This window comes from Pyxicephalus adspersus, chromosome Z (assembly GCF_032062135.1).
Source record: "Pyxicephalus adspersus chromosome Z, UCB_Pads_2.0, whole genome shotgun sequence".
In the NCBI taxonomy this organism is placed as follows: Eukaryota; Metazoa; Chordata; class Amphibia; order Anura; family Pyxicephalidae; genus Pyxicephalus; species Pyxicephalus adspersus.
In genome coordinates this window covers 5867450-5886846 of record NC_092871.1, presented here as the reverse complement: position 1 = coordinate 5886846, position 19397 = coordinate 5867450, and the positions used below count along the sequence as shown (strand labels likewise).

The window sequence follows — 19397 nt, the reverse complement described above, 5'->3', positions numbered from 1 at the left end:
TTATATTCTGTATATTCAGGGAATCAGCTGACTTCATTTGTTTGGGTATATAATGTTGTTGAAACCAGGTCTGACCAACTATTGCAACCCCAGATCATAACACTGCCCCCCCCAGGCACCTCCAGATCATAAGACTGCCCCCGCAGGCGCCTCCAGATCATAACACTGCCCCCGCAGGCGCCTCCAGATCATAACACTGCCCCCGCAGGTGCTTCCAGATCATAACACCGCAGGCGGCTCCAGACCATAACACTGCCGCCGCAGGCACCCCAGATCATAACACTGCCTCTGCAGGCGCCTCCAGCTCATAACACTGCCCCCGCAGGCGCCTCCAGCTCATAACACTGCCCCCGCAGGCGCCTCCAGCTCATAACACTGCCCCCGCAGGCGCCTCCAGCTCATAACACTACCCCCGCAGGCGCCTCCAGCTCATAACACTGCCCCCAAAGGCACCTCCAGCTCATAACACTGCCCCTGCAGGTGCCTCCAGATCATAATTCCACTTCCACAAGCACCCCAGATCATAACACTGCCCCCGCAGGCACCTCCAGATCATAACACTGGCCCCGCAGGCACCTCCTGATCATAACATTGTCCCCACAGGCACCTCCAGATCATAACACTGCCCCCAAAGGCACCTCCTGATCATAAATCTACTTCCACAGGCTTGGATACCTCTTTTTGGGCAAGGCAGTGTATATAGACCCATTTATGCTCAGCTTTGTTAATTTATTAAACAATCTTGTTTTATGTCCGGCATATTGCAGTGTTCTAGTTGTTGGTGGGAAGTGTGGAAACAATGTGACATTACATCTATGAGATTGCTACATAGCTGCAGTCATTTAGGGCCGAGTTCCATTCGATGATGTGGTTGGAGGTGCAGTTACGGTTTTCTTGTGCCTGGGCCCATAAGTAAGATGCTGCATGTAGAATCTCTGCTGTGGCTGCCGCTAAGGAATGAATAGGGGCGCTAGTGAGTAGTTGAGTACCATTCACTGTCAAATGTGGAACCACATAAAGAGGCAGCATACTGGTTGCGGCTGTATGGAAGATAGCAAAGTATCAGCCACCATGAGCCATTGTTCCCACTGTCTATGAGAACTTGTATTGATGAGCTCATGCAATGCACTTTGATATCGGTTTGAGATTATTCAGAATTCAATGCAGGTGCATTGCACTGGTTTCCTCATTCCCATCCACTTGCCTGGAGAGAGAAGAATGCAAATGAAAAGCAGTTAACCCAAACCCTAAACGGAAGTAGCATTTAAGTATCTCCAATGGGGAGGTAGAGGTATTTTAGGAGCCTGGCTGTATTACATTTGGTAAAAGAAACTCTCCCTACCCCAGTACCCCCAACCCAATCTGCAGGATCCAATATGGAATACATAGGGCCTGATTTTATAAAGCTCCCAAAGGCTGATGAAGGTAAACCTGGGTCACCTAGCAAACCTGCAATGTATTTCTTACAAATCATTTTCTATGAATTGGCAAATTTTTAAATCTCGGACCAGATCCATTCTAGGTTTGCTGGATCACTCAGGTTCTCCCATGATAGTCTTCTGCAGTCTTGGAGAGCTTTAATAAATCAGACCCATGGTCACCTACATCCACCAATCAGGTCCCTTGCTTATTAATGTCATCTTCTGGTCCATTTGGAGGAGGACCTCACTGCCAAGAGCCAATAGGAAGTGCCCACATTAGGCAGAATATGCAGAAGCATCAAGTGATGGAGGCTTGGCATTCTCTTCTGGGCCGGGTCCTCATGTTTCATTGGGCTTAACTTTTTTAAAGCTCTTCAAGGCTAGAGCGGCTACACTTTCATCAGTGAAGCTGGGTGATCCAGCAAACCTGGAATGGATTTGTTCAAGGTCATTTGCCCTTTGCAAAAAATTGTTTTTAATCCTGGACCACATCCATTCCAAGTTTGCTGGATCACCCAACATCCCTTATAAAAGTGTATCCTCTCCAGCTTTGGAGAGCTTCCAATTGTTTCTCTGTCATTTGCAACCCCTGTTTAATGTGCAGCGCTGCATACTATGTTGGCGCTATATAAATACTGTTTAATAATAATATTAAATAGCTCAAAATGATTCATACCCTAATACCATGCTCAAGAGAGGAGTTTTCCTCCTTAAGTGGAAGCAGCAGCCTTACTGCAAAGGTCAGAATCACAGCTAAATCTCTCCAATCGACATAAAGTGTGAGCTTTGGCTTACCAACTCTGCAGAGAATGTCTTCCCTTGCAGCATGCTGGCTTCTTTACCAATGTGACCATGATCACTTCCCATTTACTAACCCATGATCTATATACAGCTCCATTATATTGAATGCATTTCAGATTTACAGCATCAGGTTGGAGTTTCTCCTTAAATTTTCAGGCAGCCTGAATAGGGAGCCCCCCATGGACCATTGTGAATGATATGTGATGGATTGGAAGGAATGAGATCAGAGCTGAGATTTCCCCGGCACAGAACGCAGGAAAGGAATAGAATGGGGGGGATCTGCGGTGACAGGAGAGACTCATACACAGCCGCTCCCCCGCTGCAATCTCTCACCTGATTGCATTCCTGTTGACAGGCGAACGCTGCAACCTATCCAACAACAACAGACTTGTGAACACAACATGGCCAAGTCTTTAAAAATCGCCACCTTTCCCATCTCACCTGTCAGGTGCTTTGTAAAATTTCAATGCCATTGTTTAATAGCTTATTATATAATGTGCTACAATACAGAGTTTTGTGTAGATCAGTTTATACTAAAACTGATTCTTCCTGAAACCTGATTGGCTCCTATTTCTGCCCTTCAGTCTATACATTTTCCTGCATAGGAAATAACATGCTTGTAGCAAGTAAAAAAATATCATACAAACTGGGTTCTATGATAAATATATCAGGGGAAGTAAAATCCTGGGCAGGGATGACAGCCATCAAGATTATATACATTGCAACTGGCTTTTCTACAAGCACAGGCCCTTTATTTATTTCAGCAAACATAAGCAGCTAAAAGAAGAGTAAAGTAACATCTCTTTTGCGCTTTCTATGGGGAAGCAGTGGTCTCTCTGCAGAGTTTTAACATGCTCCCATATGGAGTTAGAATTCTCCAATTACCAGGCAGTTTGCACTTTGTAATTGATATAGAGTTGCAGAGGTCTGACGCCCCCTATAGGGTTAGACCTATAGCTTTGCAATTGCAATGCTGCTGATTGGAGAGCTTCTAATCAGACCTCTGCAGAGAAACCACTGTTTCCCCACAGACAGGTCTTTCTTTACAGCATGCAGGCACAAGAGGAAAAAAATAAAGCAAAAAAACATAACAGCAAAAAACACCGTTTTTGCATAATTGCCAAACGACAGGTGTGGAGTAGGGATGCATCTATTTCTTGTCTGCTTTAAAGAAATCTGATCTTCTTATCAAAATTGGTTGGTAGAATCAGCAAAAACAATTAGGAAAATTGCCCATTCCTGCTCAGGTGCCCTGGAATCATTCACCCAAACACTGGCAGCACATTCACACTGCTGGTGTTTGGCTTTGCAGACGATCGGGGACTTTGCAGCAGCTGCCAGGTAAGCGGTCGGTGGCTAGGTGGCAGTGTGGCTTTAATCCTGCGCCCTCACCTGTCTCTGCTTTCCCCTCCTGAGCTATCAGGTTCCACGTTACCGGATCCATTCCGCCATTCATTATTCATCTGCACGCACTCTGCAGGCCAGGATTTAACCCTTTCCTGGGCGGCCTTAATTCATGGCTGGTTTGGGCTCACCCACCTGCTAAGTGAGTTAATGACAACCTGAGTGCGCTGTCTGCTCGTCCTTCGTTAGGCTTCAATAACCTCCCCAGGGAGCGAGTTATTGGAGAAGATTGCGTCTTTTGGGCCCTGACGGAACACCCAGCCCAAGTTTCATCATCGTTGCCTCGCCACTGGCCGCCTTCTGATAAACAATCAACACGTTGAGCAACTTCCCATTCACCCTTTATAGGAACTCCGAAAAGAGAATGATTCACAAAAGCTCCATCGTAATCCGTTATTGAGGGGCTGATTGTGCGGGGATGTAGTTGCTTCCATTAGGGGCTACAGCTGAAATTCATGACAGGTTCACTTTACAGCCAGGAACCTGCAGAGTTGCAATGGACAGACAAATTCTGAGAAGTTGATTTCCCTGCAAAAATCCTATTTCCATGAGTGGAGACATTTTTGAGAAAATAAAGCTTAATTTTTGGTAAATTTTTTTACTAATTTAACTTAAAGTTAACTGCAAAGCCACCGGATATGGTATTGACAGCAAAATGGGGAGGGGGAAGGTGCAGATAGGAACATGCCACAAGCCAAAAAAAAAAAATGTGTTTTTCGGTTTATATTTTACCATAAATAGGAAAATTATTTTTTAAATCACTTATTGGAATTCTGAAATTTAAGGACTGGTTTGCAGGAAAATTGGCTGGAGGCGGGGCATGTAAGAGAGGGGCAATGCTGATTGGTAGTCCAAGAGCAGTAGGAGGAGCCCAGAAGTGCCAAAACCTTCCAACTCAATACTAGATTTTTAAACCCAGAGGTTCTCCGCTTTGAGTGCCCTTGGGTTCAAAGAGGCCAAACCCAGGCAGTGTTTTCGATGTTCGATCAGCTCAAACACAGCACAGGGGTGATGTTAGGAGCCCGCTGGACAACCTGTTGTCTAAAGAGAACCTGTCACCTGCACTATGCCTATAGGGGACTTGTCAGCCAAGTATAAAGCTAAAACACAAAGATAGTAAAAAAAGAAGCCCTTCAGCAGCTAAGCAGAGAAAACTAATGCATAGGTTGGCTACACATACGTAAAACCAACCGTGTGTAGACTTCCAAAGACTTCAATAGGGTTCATCCTGACCCCCAGGGCCCTGTGCCGCACCCTTCGTGAACTGAACCTGGGCACAGTGACCCATCTCTAATCACAAGGCTGAGAGTGCGTGATTGTATCAAATCTTTTTATATTGTAGTAATACTCAGCACTGGAAACACTTCAATACCTTGGAGGGCCACCACATACACACGCAGTATTCTACCCAGAGTTATGTTAAGCTGGGTGGGAATTAGCTGTAGGCGGGTGGTGACCCCCATATTGTGACCCAACTTCTCAGTAACCCCCCAAAAACAGCAGGGTAGTCATTGAAAGTGCCAGGTGGTGCACCCAGCTAATAGGGGCCGGGGAGAACACAGATAGGGCTATGTGGGGTTAGGGTGGGGATATCACAAGATCCTGTACATTTCTTTATCTAAAAGATGAAAACTCGATAAAATAAAATCTTTCTCCCCCTCGTCTATACGCTGAGAATGTGTATGGGGTTTACTTTATTCCGACACTAATCAGAGCTCATTGTGGAACGCGACGTCTTCCGTCTACACCTGTCTGCAGCATTTTCTCTCTTATTTTGCGTTCCCCCTCCATCAAGCACAGGTTGTTCTTTTATTAACAAGACATTAATGCCGATGTACTTAATGTAAGAGCTCCGTGCCAATTCATCAGCTTTTATATTCTAATTATTTATAGTAACCGCCGTGACTCATACAGACACTTTGCAGGAAAAGTTTCATAATTAAAGGCGAGGGAATTTAAGGCGTTAAGGGGAAAGAGAGAAAGGTAGACAAAGGATGCTGCGCAAATTGTGCTGGGGTGCCTTATTGGTTGCAAAATTAACCCCCCCAGTGGCATCAGGGACTTTGCACTTGTGCCACAGGGCGGTCACTGGAAAACCTGGACAAGATCTAATTAACCACTGGGGGCGCTTCATTTACAGCCCTTCTATCATCTGCTGCTCATGGAGCTGTCCGTTTTTGCCTGTTTAATTACCACCTGAAAATATGGAGCCATGTGTCAGTGCAGATTAGAGTCTGTAGTGCTGCATGATGGTGGTTAACAAATTTTTTCAGTACATTTTCTTATAACGTGATAATGTGAAAGTAAAGCCCCTTTTTTTACCCACAGTGGTAAACCATGCAGTTGGTTGCTCCTGGATGCATATCAAACTGCTGCCCAAGTGCCAAAGAGTGGTAAACTACATGACAAGAATGGCTTGTGCATGAGTGTGGTGAAAATTCTTCCCGGGAAGGAAATTCAACCATGCAATCAAAACTAACGTATTGTTTTCTAAAACCGCCCCGTGATCCACTGCAGATGCATGCACAGCATCGTTTCCAACCGCTTCCATTCGTCCAAACAGATTTCATTCTTCCTAATTGCTTCCATTGACTTCCCTTGGGACCATGGTTGAGTTTATTGAAAAGTGCTATGGTTATCAATGGGTCTGAATGGCACTAAATCCTTTTGGTGGTGGGTTAGATCCGCCATTAGAGTTTTATTTTTTTGTGTCCCCATTAGGAAGATTAATTCTTGTTGTCCTTGTGACCATTGTCAATACAAAGTAATCCAACAATTTAGGATTGTCACCAAAACAGGAGAGGGCCATTCATCTACCATGGAATAACTTCTTAGGGAAACCTGGTTTAAGTTTTAACCCTTTCATAAATGTTTTATTGGATGACCTCCAGCCTTTCCTTAGGTTGTAATGGCCCCTCTCCTGGACTGAAACCACTCTGATTTCACTGTACACTGAACTTCTCACACTGTGCATTAAAAGCTGCAACAAATCAGATAGAGCCCACCCATCATATAATTCTTTCATCTGCAGCCTGACTGTCCCTTGACCTATTCCTTCCAATTTTTGGTTCCAACAACCATGGATGGTCCTAGGTCTGCATGCCTATCCTCCTGTTGCTTGCATCAGCACTTGGGACTCTTTATTTTCTCATAAACCACTCACAGCACCTCCAACTCATCCCACCAACCATTATCTGCATTGTCCTGAGTTTTACTTCAATTGTACCATCAATGGACCAGCGTTCAGGGAATAGATGCCCAAAGGGGCATTTATTGTTTCTCAACCAGGGTTCCCCCAGAGATTGTTCCAGAGAGGGGTTCCATGAGCAATTTCCACCCCTCAGGTGAGTTTAAGTGACACCAATGCTCTTTATGGGTATCAGTCATGGTGACATTCTTCGCAATGGCAAGCAATGTAAGAGGCATTCTACACATACTTACCACCACACTAATGTAATGTGAGCTGTGGATATAGTAATTATAGAAGGGGTTCCTTAAAGACCTATAAGTTATTTTGAGAGTTCCCCAATGTTAAAAAGGTTGAATAAGGCCGATTTAAAGTGAAAGTTCAGATGGGTTTTACTGGCATGCAGTGGCTATTTTTGGCATTGGAGCTCCTTGACTTTTGATTGCTATGGTTGGGCTGTCCATGAGAGTTGTTGGCTAATGTAGGACAACGTAGTTCTGAAGTTAACCAGGATGTGTTTATAAGGCTTGGTCTACACGGATGTTTTCCCCAGCATTTTAAAGCCCATGTTTGAAATCCCCAAGCATTCCAATGGGCTAATCTATACCAGGACTTTTCCTTGAGGCACCTTTATGAGCTTTATCTTAAATGTTGCTTGCAAAAAACGCTTGGTTAAAGCAGGAAAATGCCCAAAAATTCGGGTAAACGTTTCCATTGATTTCAGTGGGACGTTTTCCCACATTTTTAAGTACTTTAAATCAAGTTAGTTGAAAACGTGGTAAAAATGTAGGAAAATGCGGCAAAGGCGTTTTCCAGCATTTTATAGGCAAGCTTTAAAACACAATTAAACGTGCATAAAAGTGCATAAAAGCTCATAAAAACGCAATAGGAACGTTTACATGCATTTTAAAGACATCTGTGTAGACCCAGCCTAAAAGCCATCATTTTGCTTTACCCAAATAACAGGGGTTCTCTGAAGATCCTAATCGTTATTTCAAGGGTTCCTCCATGATAGAATGGAGAGATAGTGTTTAAGAAAAAAAACGGATCACTGGAAATAAATAAATTCCTGTATTACACATTCCCTTTTACTTTACATAGAAATTAAGAACGCGAGGCCCTTTAAGGACAACGTTGGGAGGAAGAACTTTTACACGTTACATGTTGTTTTTCATGTATAAAAATATTTTCACGGCCAACATTATTTTGATGACACTTTTCTCCATTCTCCGAACAGCCACAAAACCCCTTGTCCAGGTTTTATTTATTCCTGACCATTTCTAATAACCAGGCGTACCTAATAAAGTTTCCCCGGAGTCACGGTCTTTAGAACATGTGTATTGCTGTGCTGAAATCATACAAAAGCTTTTCAATGCGATATATTTGCATATAAAAACAGGACAGCGGGGGCAAGGCTATCTCCTATTTACTTCCCGAAGCCTTCCTGTTATCCATTACGAGATTTTTGGTTTACCTTAACTTCAATGACAGTTTTACTATTGTGAACGATTCATCCCACAATACAAAAACATCCCCATTTACTTTACAATTTTTAGTCCTTTGAAATTCAGAAACAAATATTTTTCGAGGACAAATTGTATTTAAAGAGCTGTCTATTTATCAAAAGAAAAAAATGATATATATTTCACGCTGGTATTACTCCCTTGTCTGTAACCAAACGCCATGCTGGAGGCAAATTGAGGTTCACCGAGAGCCTCCTTTTTTTCAGCTTAAAAGTCACAAGGCAAGTACATGGTGTAACACCTGAATCGGTGACTACAAATTTATAGCAATCCAACAAAATCCACTGATGCACATTGCAGCTAAAGCATTTGCAGCTTCCAATTTCAGTTGTCCAAAAAAAGTAGCAGACGTATTTTGAACTTAGGTGACCATAAAATATTATTTAGGGAATATTCTGATGCTTGCAGAACTTCTTTTGCATTGCAGATGAAGTTAAATTAATCAGACTGGTCGCAGAGGAGGACAATCTATTTTTAATGAAAGATTTTCGGTAAATACAGCCATTATTGTATCGGTTTGGAAGCACGGCCTAGATGCATAAATGGTTTAGGTTTTATTTGGTTGCGGACTGGAGAGTTCCATCAGTGCTCCATGTGGCCTCTGTAAGTTTTAAGGATCAGAGCGGTATTTGAGTGCAATACTAAAGTGTGCTTGGTTCTCCTTTTCTGGGTATAGTTTATTGTATAGCCTTTCTATAGGTGCAAGGCTACATTAAAAGGCACCTGAAACAAAAATTGTGCCTTCCTCATTGACTTGCAATGCATTTTACCAAAATGGCAAAATTTCAACAATTTAAGGAGATAAAAACTCATATTTGCTTATCCGTGGTTTTTTATTGTATTGTACGTGACCCCATTATAAAGTGTCCCATGAAGTTACTGCTATTTTTTTTCCAAGTAGTTTAAATGACATTAAAGTTACAGGATTATCAAGGTTATATCTTTCTCTTCCCATTAAGTTTTCTGTCTTTTGCGTATTTTTTCTCTGCTGTCTGTCCTCACATTTTAGAGGCATCTGAAGTGTCAAAACTGCGCAGTGATGCCGTTACCTTGCGTTTGTTTTGTGTTCCGCCATCTCCGGTGGAGATGTATTAGCTCTTTCCTTAGCGGCTTTTATCGCCTGTCCCCTTGTGATCTGGAAAGTCATTTATCGCTGATTGGGGACCCCCTGAACCCAACACGGCACGCCATGCAGTTTTTGCCTTCCAGAAATCTATTTACATATCATCTCAAATAGTTTTACAAGATCTGTTGACAAAAAGACTCTGCTTTTTCTCCCCCGTTAACTAACACCGTCTCTTCTTTTTATATATTTCAGATAACCGTCTGCCTGCTCTGGAGAGGTCCCGTTCGAGGCAATACGGCAGACCGCTTGCTACATGATTGCCGACAAAGAGTTTGGCACTGCGCCCGCTCGGCAGAACACAAGAAAATCAACGACTGGGCAGAGTACCGTTACTCACACCGGAAAAAAAAAAACTTGGCAAAAGAGAAGAGGCGACTTTTCGTTTGTTTGAAAACTCAAGGGACGCTGCGTCTTGCGTTGTGTCAAATGATATAAGTTAAAGGAAAAAAAAACAAAAAAAAAAAAACTTGTAAACAGTGTTAGAAAGTGTGGTTATATAAGGTGAAGAGCAGAACTTGGTCCCTGGGGCATCACAAGTCCCACTAGGACAGCTGTGGTTTTTGGATCCTCAGGGGCTTTGGGCTGCTATCTCCAGTGCCTGCTTTAAAGGGGAACTCCAGTAAGGATATGGCTGGTACACTCATATAGTATTAGGCTATTGTAAATTTACTTAGGAATTTTTAATGGAAGCTCCAGAAGTTCCTGCACTGACGTTTTAAAGTCAGTTCCCATAAGTTGATGTCACGTGTGTTTAACAACTGGTCAGATTTCATATTTTATATGGTAGCAGCTCTAAAGTGAAATCTGTTGTTATGGGGCTGGAGATATAGGTTTATTATATTGTCATAGCTAATAAGTGGAGGAGGACCAAATAATGCAAACACTCAATGATAAAAGGTGCTGTAAAATACCTAACAGCTTTAACCAATACTGAAGCCAAGTGCTAGAAGACCAGGCAAAGTGATAGAGTTTCTGCAAAGATCCTCTTATGCTCACCTTGTTTTTCCTCATACCTGAAAGTCCTAGGTAATGGTGCAAGCTTTAGCCCAGAAGACGACAGAAGGGAAAAATAATGTCGAACTAGGGTGGTAGTGTTGGTGAAAGGGGGTTGAGATTGGCATTTGGAGTAATACTATCTCTCCGCCCCCCTCCATGGGCAAAGCAACAGATTGTCTACCAGGGCAGTTATTTATAGTGACCTATCAGAATCCACTATGCACCCAACTGATGCCCCTGAGTGAATTCTGATCGGTTACACTTATGAATTAGCAAGACTTTTTATTAGATAGGCTTGTACATCAGTGACATGCTTTGATAGGGCCATTCAGTAAAACAACTTCCAAAGAAGCTAAATGGTGCTCAAAACACAGGTACAATATCATATGATAGATCAGGGGACTCCTCAAAGCAGCTTTGCCTAAGCAGTGAAAAATGTCCACTTTAGGCATAAGAAAAACATTGGGTGCAATTTAGAACATTAAGCCTCAAGAATTATTGCAGAACCGGATTTGCTACTGTGACCCAGTCTAAGAAAACCAAACCATGCTGCAAGCTTTATAGAAGAGTCCCCTACTTTTACGGCTTTTCATTATTTTGTCCAACCACAATCTTCTCAGTGTTGGATGCTTTGGAGCTACTGCATACAACACATCCAAACTTATTACAGAACCATTCCCTGGAGTTCTCCTTTCCATACTGAAATTGCCTATGTGCAGGAATGTAGCTAAGAATTTATACATAGAGTTATATTCATGTAAAAAAAAAAAAAAAGATTTTATGGTAAACTTACGGCACTGTTACTTATATACAGCAGTGCAAACTTGCCTATTTTATGTTCTTGTCTACGCAGATATTGCACACATCAGAGGGCCTCTCACCTCGGTCACACTAGCGTTTTTATTGTGCAGATTAAGTGCTACTTAAAGTTTATACTATTTTTATTTAATATCCCATCGTAGTTGTAGAAATGGATCTTTAACCTAACTCGCTAACCATGACACTGCAATGCTGATTATGATTAGGTGTATTTGAGAGAAGATTGGTCTGTGCTACCAAACAAAGTCTTGACTTGGCCGGTTCTTCTGCTGTTCGACCATTATGAGAAAAAGGGCTACATTGGTTGCTATAAACAATAGGAATATTAGTCCTGATTTATTAAAGCTCTCCAAGGCTGGAAAGGGTACACTTCCATTAGTTAAGCTGGGTGATCAAAGTCATTTGCTATTTGTTAGCAAACGGTTTCATTTCTGAAACAGATCCATTCCAAGTTTGCTGGATCACCCAGCTTCACTGAATACAGTGCATCCTCTCCAGCCTTGGAGAGCTTTAATAAATCAGATGGAATCAAAATGGATTTTGTTATCAAAGACAACATTTAGTTTAAAGATCTCACCTGATTTGGTTAGCCCAGTGTTTCTTAACCAGGGTACCTCCATGGGGTTTCTAGGGGTTCCTTGAGCAATGAGCGGTTTGTACCTCTCAGGTCAGTTTTGCCGACAAAGATGATTTTTTTGGCTATCAAGATATTTTAAAGGTTGCCCCTGGTAAAAGGTTAAGAAACATTGGGTTAGGCTGTTCTTGACAAGCAATCCAAATGTGGAGGATGAAATAAGAACACCTCAACAATGGAAACAGAGTCCAAAACAGCGTTTTAATCAATCATAGTAGTATTAGATACAATGTAGTTATGTATTTAAATCTTTCCTTATCCTAGTATTTAAAAAAAATATATCTTGGACGTGAGTGTAAGAGATTGCTTGCTAAAGGTTACAAGAACCCATCTTTGGAAAGACCTCAAAATAGTAAAACGCTGCCATAAATGATTTATAATAATAATAATAAAAAGGAAAATGTTGTAAAATTTGTTTACCAATGACCAATGCAAGTCCTCATTTTAATATTTCTGAAAAAGCAGACTGGCTACACCATTGTTATGTCAGAATTATTGAGGTTGAGTATACAGGAGATTGAATATTATGCATATGCCTACTTTCATTGTAAAAAATGGTATTTGTAATGTGCAAACCTGTAGAATTTGGCCACCTGGGTCAAATATTATTTTAGATCTTTCACGAATGCCTAAAAAAATATAAACTGACAAGAGGTGCAAAATATATTACCTGAAACATAAAGAAAGTATTAAAGTGGACAGGGTACCTAAAAAAATCCAAGCTTGATGATGCTACCAAAATGCCAAAATATTGACCCATCAAAACCACACTATGGGCTTTATAAACCAGGGAATAAGTAAAGGTTTATGTGTTTTAATTGATTGATTCCCACTAGGCGAACGTTTGAGGGAATGGAGAGCTTTGTAGTTTGTACAGGTGCACCATTGTATGGGGGGGTATTTCCTAATATACAATAACACATAACATTACTTATAGTAAATGGACATTTTGTTGCAGAGTAACATCAGCAAATATTACCATACCCACAAAAGAGAGTGAGTGTGTATACATTCATGGTCAAAATGTAGGATACCGTGCCTGAATGTGTACACACATGGTCATTGAAGTGCATGAAAATGTTAAAATTATCCCTAGCTACATTGAACAAAAGAATGTTTGGATAGAAGCAACACCATTACTATGACAAATTCCATTGACTGATAACTGTACCCAGACAAACAGCTCACCAGCAAAACTCCCCATTGTGCAAAAGTCCAGATTTCAAAAGCCCATGAAAATCACATGAAACAAGATGTTCCACTACCAGCACAAACATTAATTATCTCACGGCCAGGATACTACCAAAGTGGAGTTATCCTTTAATCAGCTCTCAATGTAATTACACCATTTACAAATATCACAGCAGAATATATTCTCTCCAGCACTTTGCACAACCAAAGCTAACCAATTATTATCACAAATGAAAGAAACATTTTTACTGGTGTTTGATTTTGAAGTAAAAAAAATATGGTATTTTTTAATTCTACACTCACGATAATGTGCTTTTTACAAGATTATTTTTAGAATATGATTGCTTATATTATTGCGATGTTTATGTAAGATTTTAGAAGATAATTGAATTTATATTGGTATTATAAAACACATTTTATTTGATTCTCCCTTTTAAGGAATAGCATTATCTCCTTTTCCTCTTATGCTGCAATTAACTCATGTACTTGCATGCTATAGGTTTGGGGATGAACTTAAGTTAATAGTTTTACGGGTAACTGGTTTGTATTGTAGATATAGATAGCAAATAACTCCTAGAAATTTCTGAAAGGTAGATGTAGATACATTTGTTGATCCAGATACACTAGAGTTGTTTATGACGAAAGGCTTCTTGCAAGCTATTCCTGCCCCATGCTGAGCAATGGTCAATTAGCGGTTTCAAAAGCTCTGCCCATCATTAGGGCGAAGCTAAATGATGGCTTTAATAGATGTCAGTTAACTTCAGAACTACGTTGTCCTACATTGGCCAACAACTCTCATGGACAGCCAAGCTATGGGAATTAAAAGTCAAGGAACTCCAAAATAGCCATTGCATGCCATTAGAACCCAACTGAAACTTCACTTTAAATCAGCCTTACTTGAACTCTTTAACATAGGGGAACATTTGAAATTACTTTCAGATCTGCATGGAACCCCGGCTTTATTTAATATATCCACAGCTCACAGTGCATTAGCATGGTGGTCATTGGGAAGAATGTCACCCTTACGGATAGCCAAAAAGATTAATGAAGAGCCACGAATTGCTAATTGCACAAGGAACCCCCTAGCACCCTCTGAAAGAGCCTCAGGGTTCCAAAGAACCTTGGTTGAGAAGTACTGCTTTAAATCATTAAATCAATATATTTCAAGTGCTTTAAAGACAAATGCTGTGCAAGCTCTTACAGTTTTCTGTTCTTAGAAAGAAACCACAACCTGAGTAGAAGAGCCAGTCCTCTGCTAGCATGCTGTTAAGAAGCATTTTCCCCTCTGCTGATGTTCTGACACCTGAGTTTAACAGGAGGAGTTCTGACCCCTGCTGATAGACCACTGCTTTCACATAAAGAGCAAGGTACTTCAGTATCATGTTGGTAGGGAATGGGCTCTTCTACCTAGGAAAAGAAAAACCAATGTAGGACTTTTTACATTTTTGATGCTCCTGAAATATGTTTAGTTGGTTGAAACAGAACATTGGTTTGTTGGTTGTAACAGGGAAGAGTTGTGTTGTGAAAATTCCAAACCAGGATCTGTAAATTAAAACTGGTATTTTAGAGAGTCTCTATTGCTTTTTGTAGGGGTATAGAAGTAACTAAAGGAGGGGATAACATGATTTGGTAGTGGTCTATTCCTCTCTTCCAGTATAGAATGGTCTCACCATAAACTGATTCTTCTAGGTGCAGAAAATCTTCATATTTTCACATTAGTTCATTACCTAACCCCAAAAAGGCCATTGGTTCATTCACAATCCAGCCCCTGCCTTTCCTCCTTGCCAACTTTTTAGCTTCCAACTCAAAAAGAATCAAGGCAACCTACCACTAACACAAGATAAACAGATAAACTATGCATTCTCTAATTTTGTCCTTTTGCAATCAAAATAGCTTTGAAAGGGTTGCAGCTGACTTAAAATTGCCCTTTTGTGTCAAGCAACAAGGAGGTAATCAACCAACAAATTGGCAAAAAAGATCCAAAACATTTTTTATAGTTCACAGCTGCCACGTGTTTGGTCCCAGATGCTCAACAAGTTAACAAAATGGTCCTTTGATTTTAGGAAATGGGTATGCACCTGTATTTCAGATTATTCTAGGTTGCTCGTTTAACTGTTCACCACTGGAAAGAGAACCAACACTCTCTCTGCCTTTTGTGCTAAACCACACCGGTGCTTTCTTCAATTTTTTATGTTACAGTCAAAAACAAAATCTTACAGCCCATGGGATGTGTGCCAAAAGTTTTAATTCATCTACCATTCTACTTCAAAATCAGAGAGTTATAAGTATTCTTCAGTATATTATCGACACAGAATAAGTTTACAAGTAACTGTCTGTGGCCAGCTGAATTTTTCACCCAATTTTGTGGACATTTATGGAATTTGGGCAATTTTGATCTTTAAGGTTAACAGCAATACATTTATCACAAATGTGTTATCGACAATTCTCAACACACAAATTCCTAATACAAGAAATTTAAATTGCAGGAAAACAAATTTCACTTTTGAACAGTGAAACCATCAATGCCTAATGAGCAGACTATGAAGTAAAAATTAAAGCATTAGTAATGGGTAACAAAAGCTGAATGATGTGATGCACCATCATAATAGAATATTAGGGGATCTAAAAGCTTCGACTCATATCAGAATATTTGCAGAGGATTGTGATGTAAAAGGTATATAGTAAATAAAATGTGGTTATTTAATTAAATCAGAAGTGGACATTTTTTATTTTTCCCCTTCTAAATTTCTGTCGGTTTTCCTAATTTTTTCATATGGTAGAATACCTGTATGGGAAGTCTTAAGTAGACATCCATATACAAGACGAACACAGTGTTTTGTGAATTTACTAACCATATCTCCTACCTTGGCGAATACATTGACCAATCAAAACAACAAGAACACCTTCATATTATTGTTTAGGTCCCCTTGTTCATCAAAATAGCTCTGGACAAGCCATCTATCTTGTCAAGGTATCTGGCACCAATAATGAACACACGCCTGGCAAGATCTTAAAGAAATTGTGGTGTATCAGACCAGGCTACCATCTTCAATTGCTCCATGGTCAGTAGTGCACAGGGTGGGCAGGTGAGCAGCCCCATGAATAGCAAACTGGGATATACTACATTAAGCTCTCGCCCATGGTCAGCATTAGATTTTTTGACAATTTATCCTACTTTAGTTCCTCTGTAGAACTAGACAGACTATGCTAGATTCCCCCATCACATTATTAAGTCTTCTTCACACAGAACCCTGTTAGCAGTTAACTGGTTTCCCTCATCGGACAACTTTTGGCATGTACTAAGCAATGTAACTCTGACCCAGTCACCCCGTCATCAGAGCTGGGCCCTTATCCATGCAACTCACATGATTACTTGCCCATTGTTCAGGCTTCCAAAACATCAACTCTGCACTTGCTGCATAATATATCCCACCTTTGTCAAGTTCTAATGTGGATAATCACAGTTAAGAACTTCACTTGTCATGGTTTGCATATAGAGATGAGCCCAGACTGGTTAGTCTCAGTGGCAGCTCGTGTTTGTACCTGCACCAAACAAGTAAAATAAAGATGAAGCCTACACTGGTCAAGTTACAACCAAGAAAAAAATGTTTCCTATCAGGTACAGAGGGAATTCATAACTCTGCAAGTGTATAAAGGAACAATACAAAGGCTTTAGTGTCATTTACTACTTAAATATTTACAATATTAAAAGTTGGTAAAGTCTGTGACTAGCAATAACATAGTGAATTTTGGTTCAGAGTCTACATGGGGGTCTGGTTAAATATAGGAAAGAACTCCATGCAAGAAGAGACCCTTTGCCTACGATCGGGTATTTAAAAGAAAGTTCTTGCATTGGTACACTTTCTCATGGCTGTATCTGGGTCCCATACTTTTTTTTTTTTTTTTTTGACAATGGCTTGCCTATTTTCCTTGGAAATTACCATTATATGCACTTGAGGGGTTCAGAGTTTCTTAACTTGGGTTCATACAGAGCTTGCTGGGGTTCTATGATCAATAAGCAGTTTGTCCCTCTCAGGTCAGTTTACGTGACACCAATGATGTTTTTGGCTATCTGTAAGGGTGACATTCTTCCCAATGGCCAGCAATGTAAGAGGAATGCTTCGCACTGACCACCACGCTAATAAACTGTGATCGGGGTATATATGGTAGTAATTATAGAAGGGGTTCACTGAATATCTCAAAGGTATTTTAAGTGGTTCCCCCGTGTTAAAAAGGTAAAGAAAGACTCGTTCAAAACAAGCCAAACCTGGCCAATTTCTATCAGCCCTAAAAATGTCATGACTATTAGGACAAAACTGTCCATAGGGTGACTGCTGTGGTTTCAAGCAATCTTCTTGTTTTTGGTGTTAAAGTGGAAAAATACCAGAATTACTAATAAGATCAAAAGGTAATCAGTTATATTACAGAGGGGACAGAAAAACAAAAAGTTTCAGTGTTAATCCTACAGGCTGACTGAATGAATACTGAAGAAGTCATAGAAGTGCCAGAGTTCAATTTAAAGTCATTTAAAGTGCAAGATCTTACAATTATTTCCATTTTTTATTACCTGAAATAAAAGTATATATATATTTTTTGTACCTGTTTCACCTGCAGCATGCCATGTTGTACTTCCATTTATTTGTAATTTTTGTAAGAATTCTTCCTTGGTACTGTAATGTGCCTGTTTTTGAGCTCTGTATGTACATATAGATATAAATATACACCGTATAGTGTTAGAATTGTCGTATTCTTTATTTTCCAATTATTTTGCACCGCTGGACGCACAGTTATGACACTGCCACACACAAACTGTAAATAAACCACACAAACTTAAGCAAAAAAAAAAAAAAAAAACATGCACTGTCCCCAGTACCAATCACATCTCAGCTGCCGTATGTAGTGAAATGGGAAATACTTCCTAAGTACCAGGTTCTATAGATTGGAAGTCACAGAATGTTTGTTGTATGATTTTGCTTTTTACACAAATTATACTTCCACTTACTATGCATAACACTATGTAACACTATGCATCCTGACTTTATGTATTGGCTCTCTTGTTGTACCATGTGACCATAAATACATTTTGAATTAAAAACTTTGAACGTGTCCATGTTATTCTTGGATTGGGTTGCTATAAAAATATTTAGTTTTATACTTTTTGAAGAAAAAGCAAAATAAGAGACTATATTCCTAAAAACATTATTTCAGTATTAGCATGCTAACGGCTGACCGCAACATTTTACCGCAGGCTCAGCTGGGTTCCCACCACTGGGAATCATTTTGTGCATGCATTCACATACAGTTGCAGTGGATTGCAGAGCAGGTCCTGTAAGCAAAAAGTAGCTTTCGACCTCACGGTTGTTTTTACTAATTTAGAGAAAAAGTCGAACCTCAACGGCACAATAAAAAAAGTTTCTGCGGTTAACAGCATAGTAGTTGGAGAAGGGTGGTTGGGAAAGTTTCCATTTTAAAAGGGGCCATATCAAACCTATTTTATCCATGGAGGCATTTGTTCTGATAGACTAAAACTAGAGCAAAATATTTCAAATAAAACAAGCCCTAGTAGTTTTCACGCTTTAGTAATATTGCAGCTCCAATTAACCATTTTTTTAATTAAACAAAATCTACTTAGAATGGCGACTTTCCCAAGGTCACATTTAAAAAATGTGTCTACTTGCAAAAATATTCGGGGGGGAAAACCAACTTTTCGGGGAAACAAAAGAACAAAAACAATTGCCCATCCCTAAGCAGAGGGCACATGTGAAAGGGTTTACCCTCTGTAACAGTGAATGCATAAAAAAGGCTGATATGTCCAGATTACTCAAGAATATTTATAGAAAGCTGCAGACAATTTATGAAATTACATTTATACACTTTATAGGATGACATTTTAGAGATTGGGTTTAGAATTATTTACTGGTGTCCAGCTGAATAATATCCATTGCAAGACATAGGATTCCAGAGAGGGGCTCATAGAGGAGACATGGAGCTGGAAGAAATCTGACAATAGGCCATGGTAATGGCCCATTCTGTACTGGTAGTTTTGCTAAAAAGAGGGCAATTCGTTCAACTTTTGACACCAGAATATTAAATAAATTATCTAAATACAAGGTCCATGTGTATTCTCCTTTGGATTCTGCATGTAGGAGATTCTTGTAATAAAGACCAGTCACTGCTGCTCTCTCTTATTGTGCAGGGTGATGGTCTTGTATCCTCCCCCCTCAATAGGTTTCTACAGACACCCTGTAGCGGGTTGGCCTCCCAGGTCCCTCCTGGTAAAACACAGAGATGATGC

At 40.3% G+C, this 19397-nt stretch overlaps 1 protein-coding gene across 1 annotated transcript in view; it reads left to right on the top strand.

The window, feature by feature from the left end:
* The window catches only part of DIAPH2 (diaphanous related formin 2), a 659108-nt gene extending 640900 nt beyond the window's left edge, over positions 1–18208 (top strand). Inside the window, 1 exon segment of the mRNA XM_072430145.1 lies at positions 9655–18208. Coding sequence (XP_072286246.1) covers positions 9655–9719 — 65 coding nt within the window. The 3' untranslated portion in view covers positions 9720–18208.
* Positions 18209–19397: the final 1189 nt, after the last annotated feature.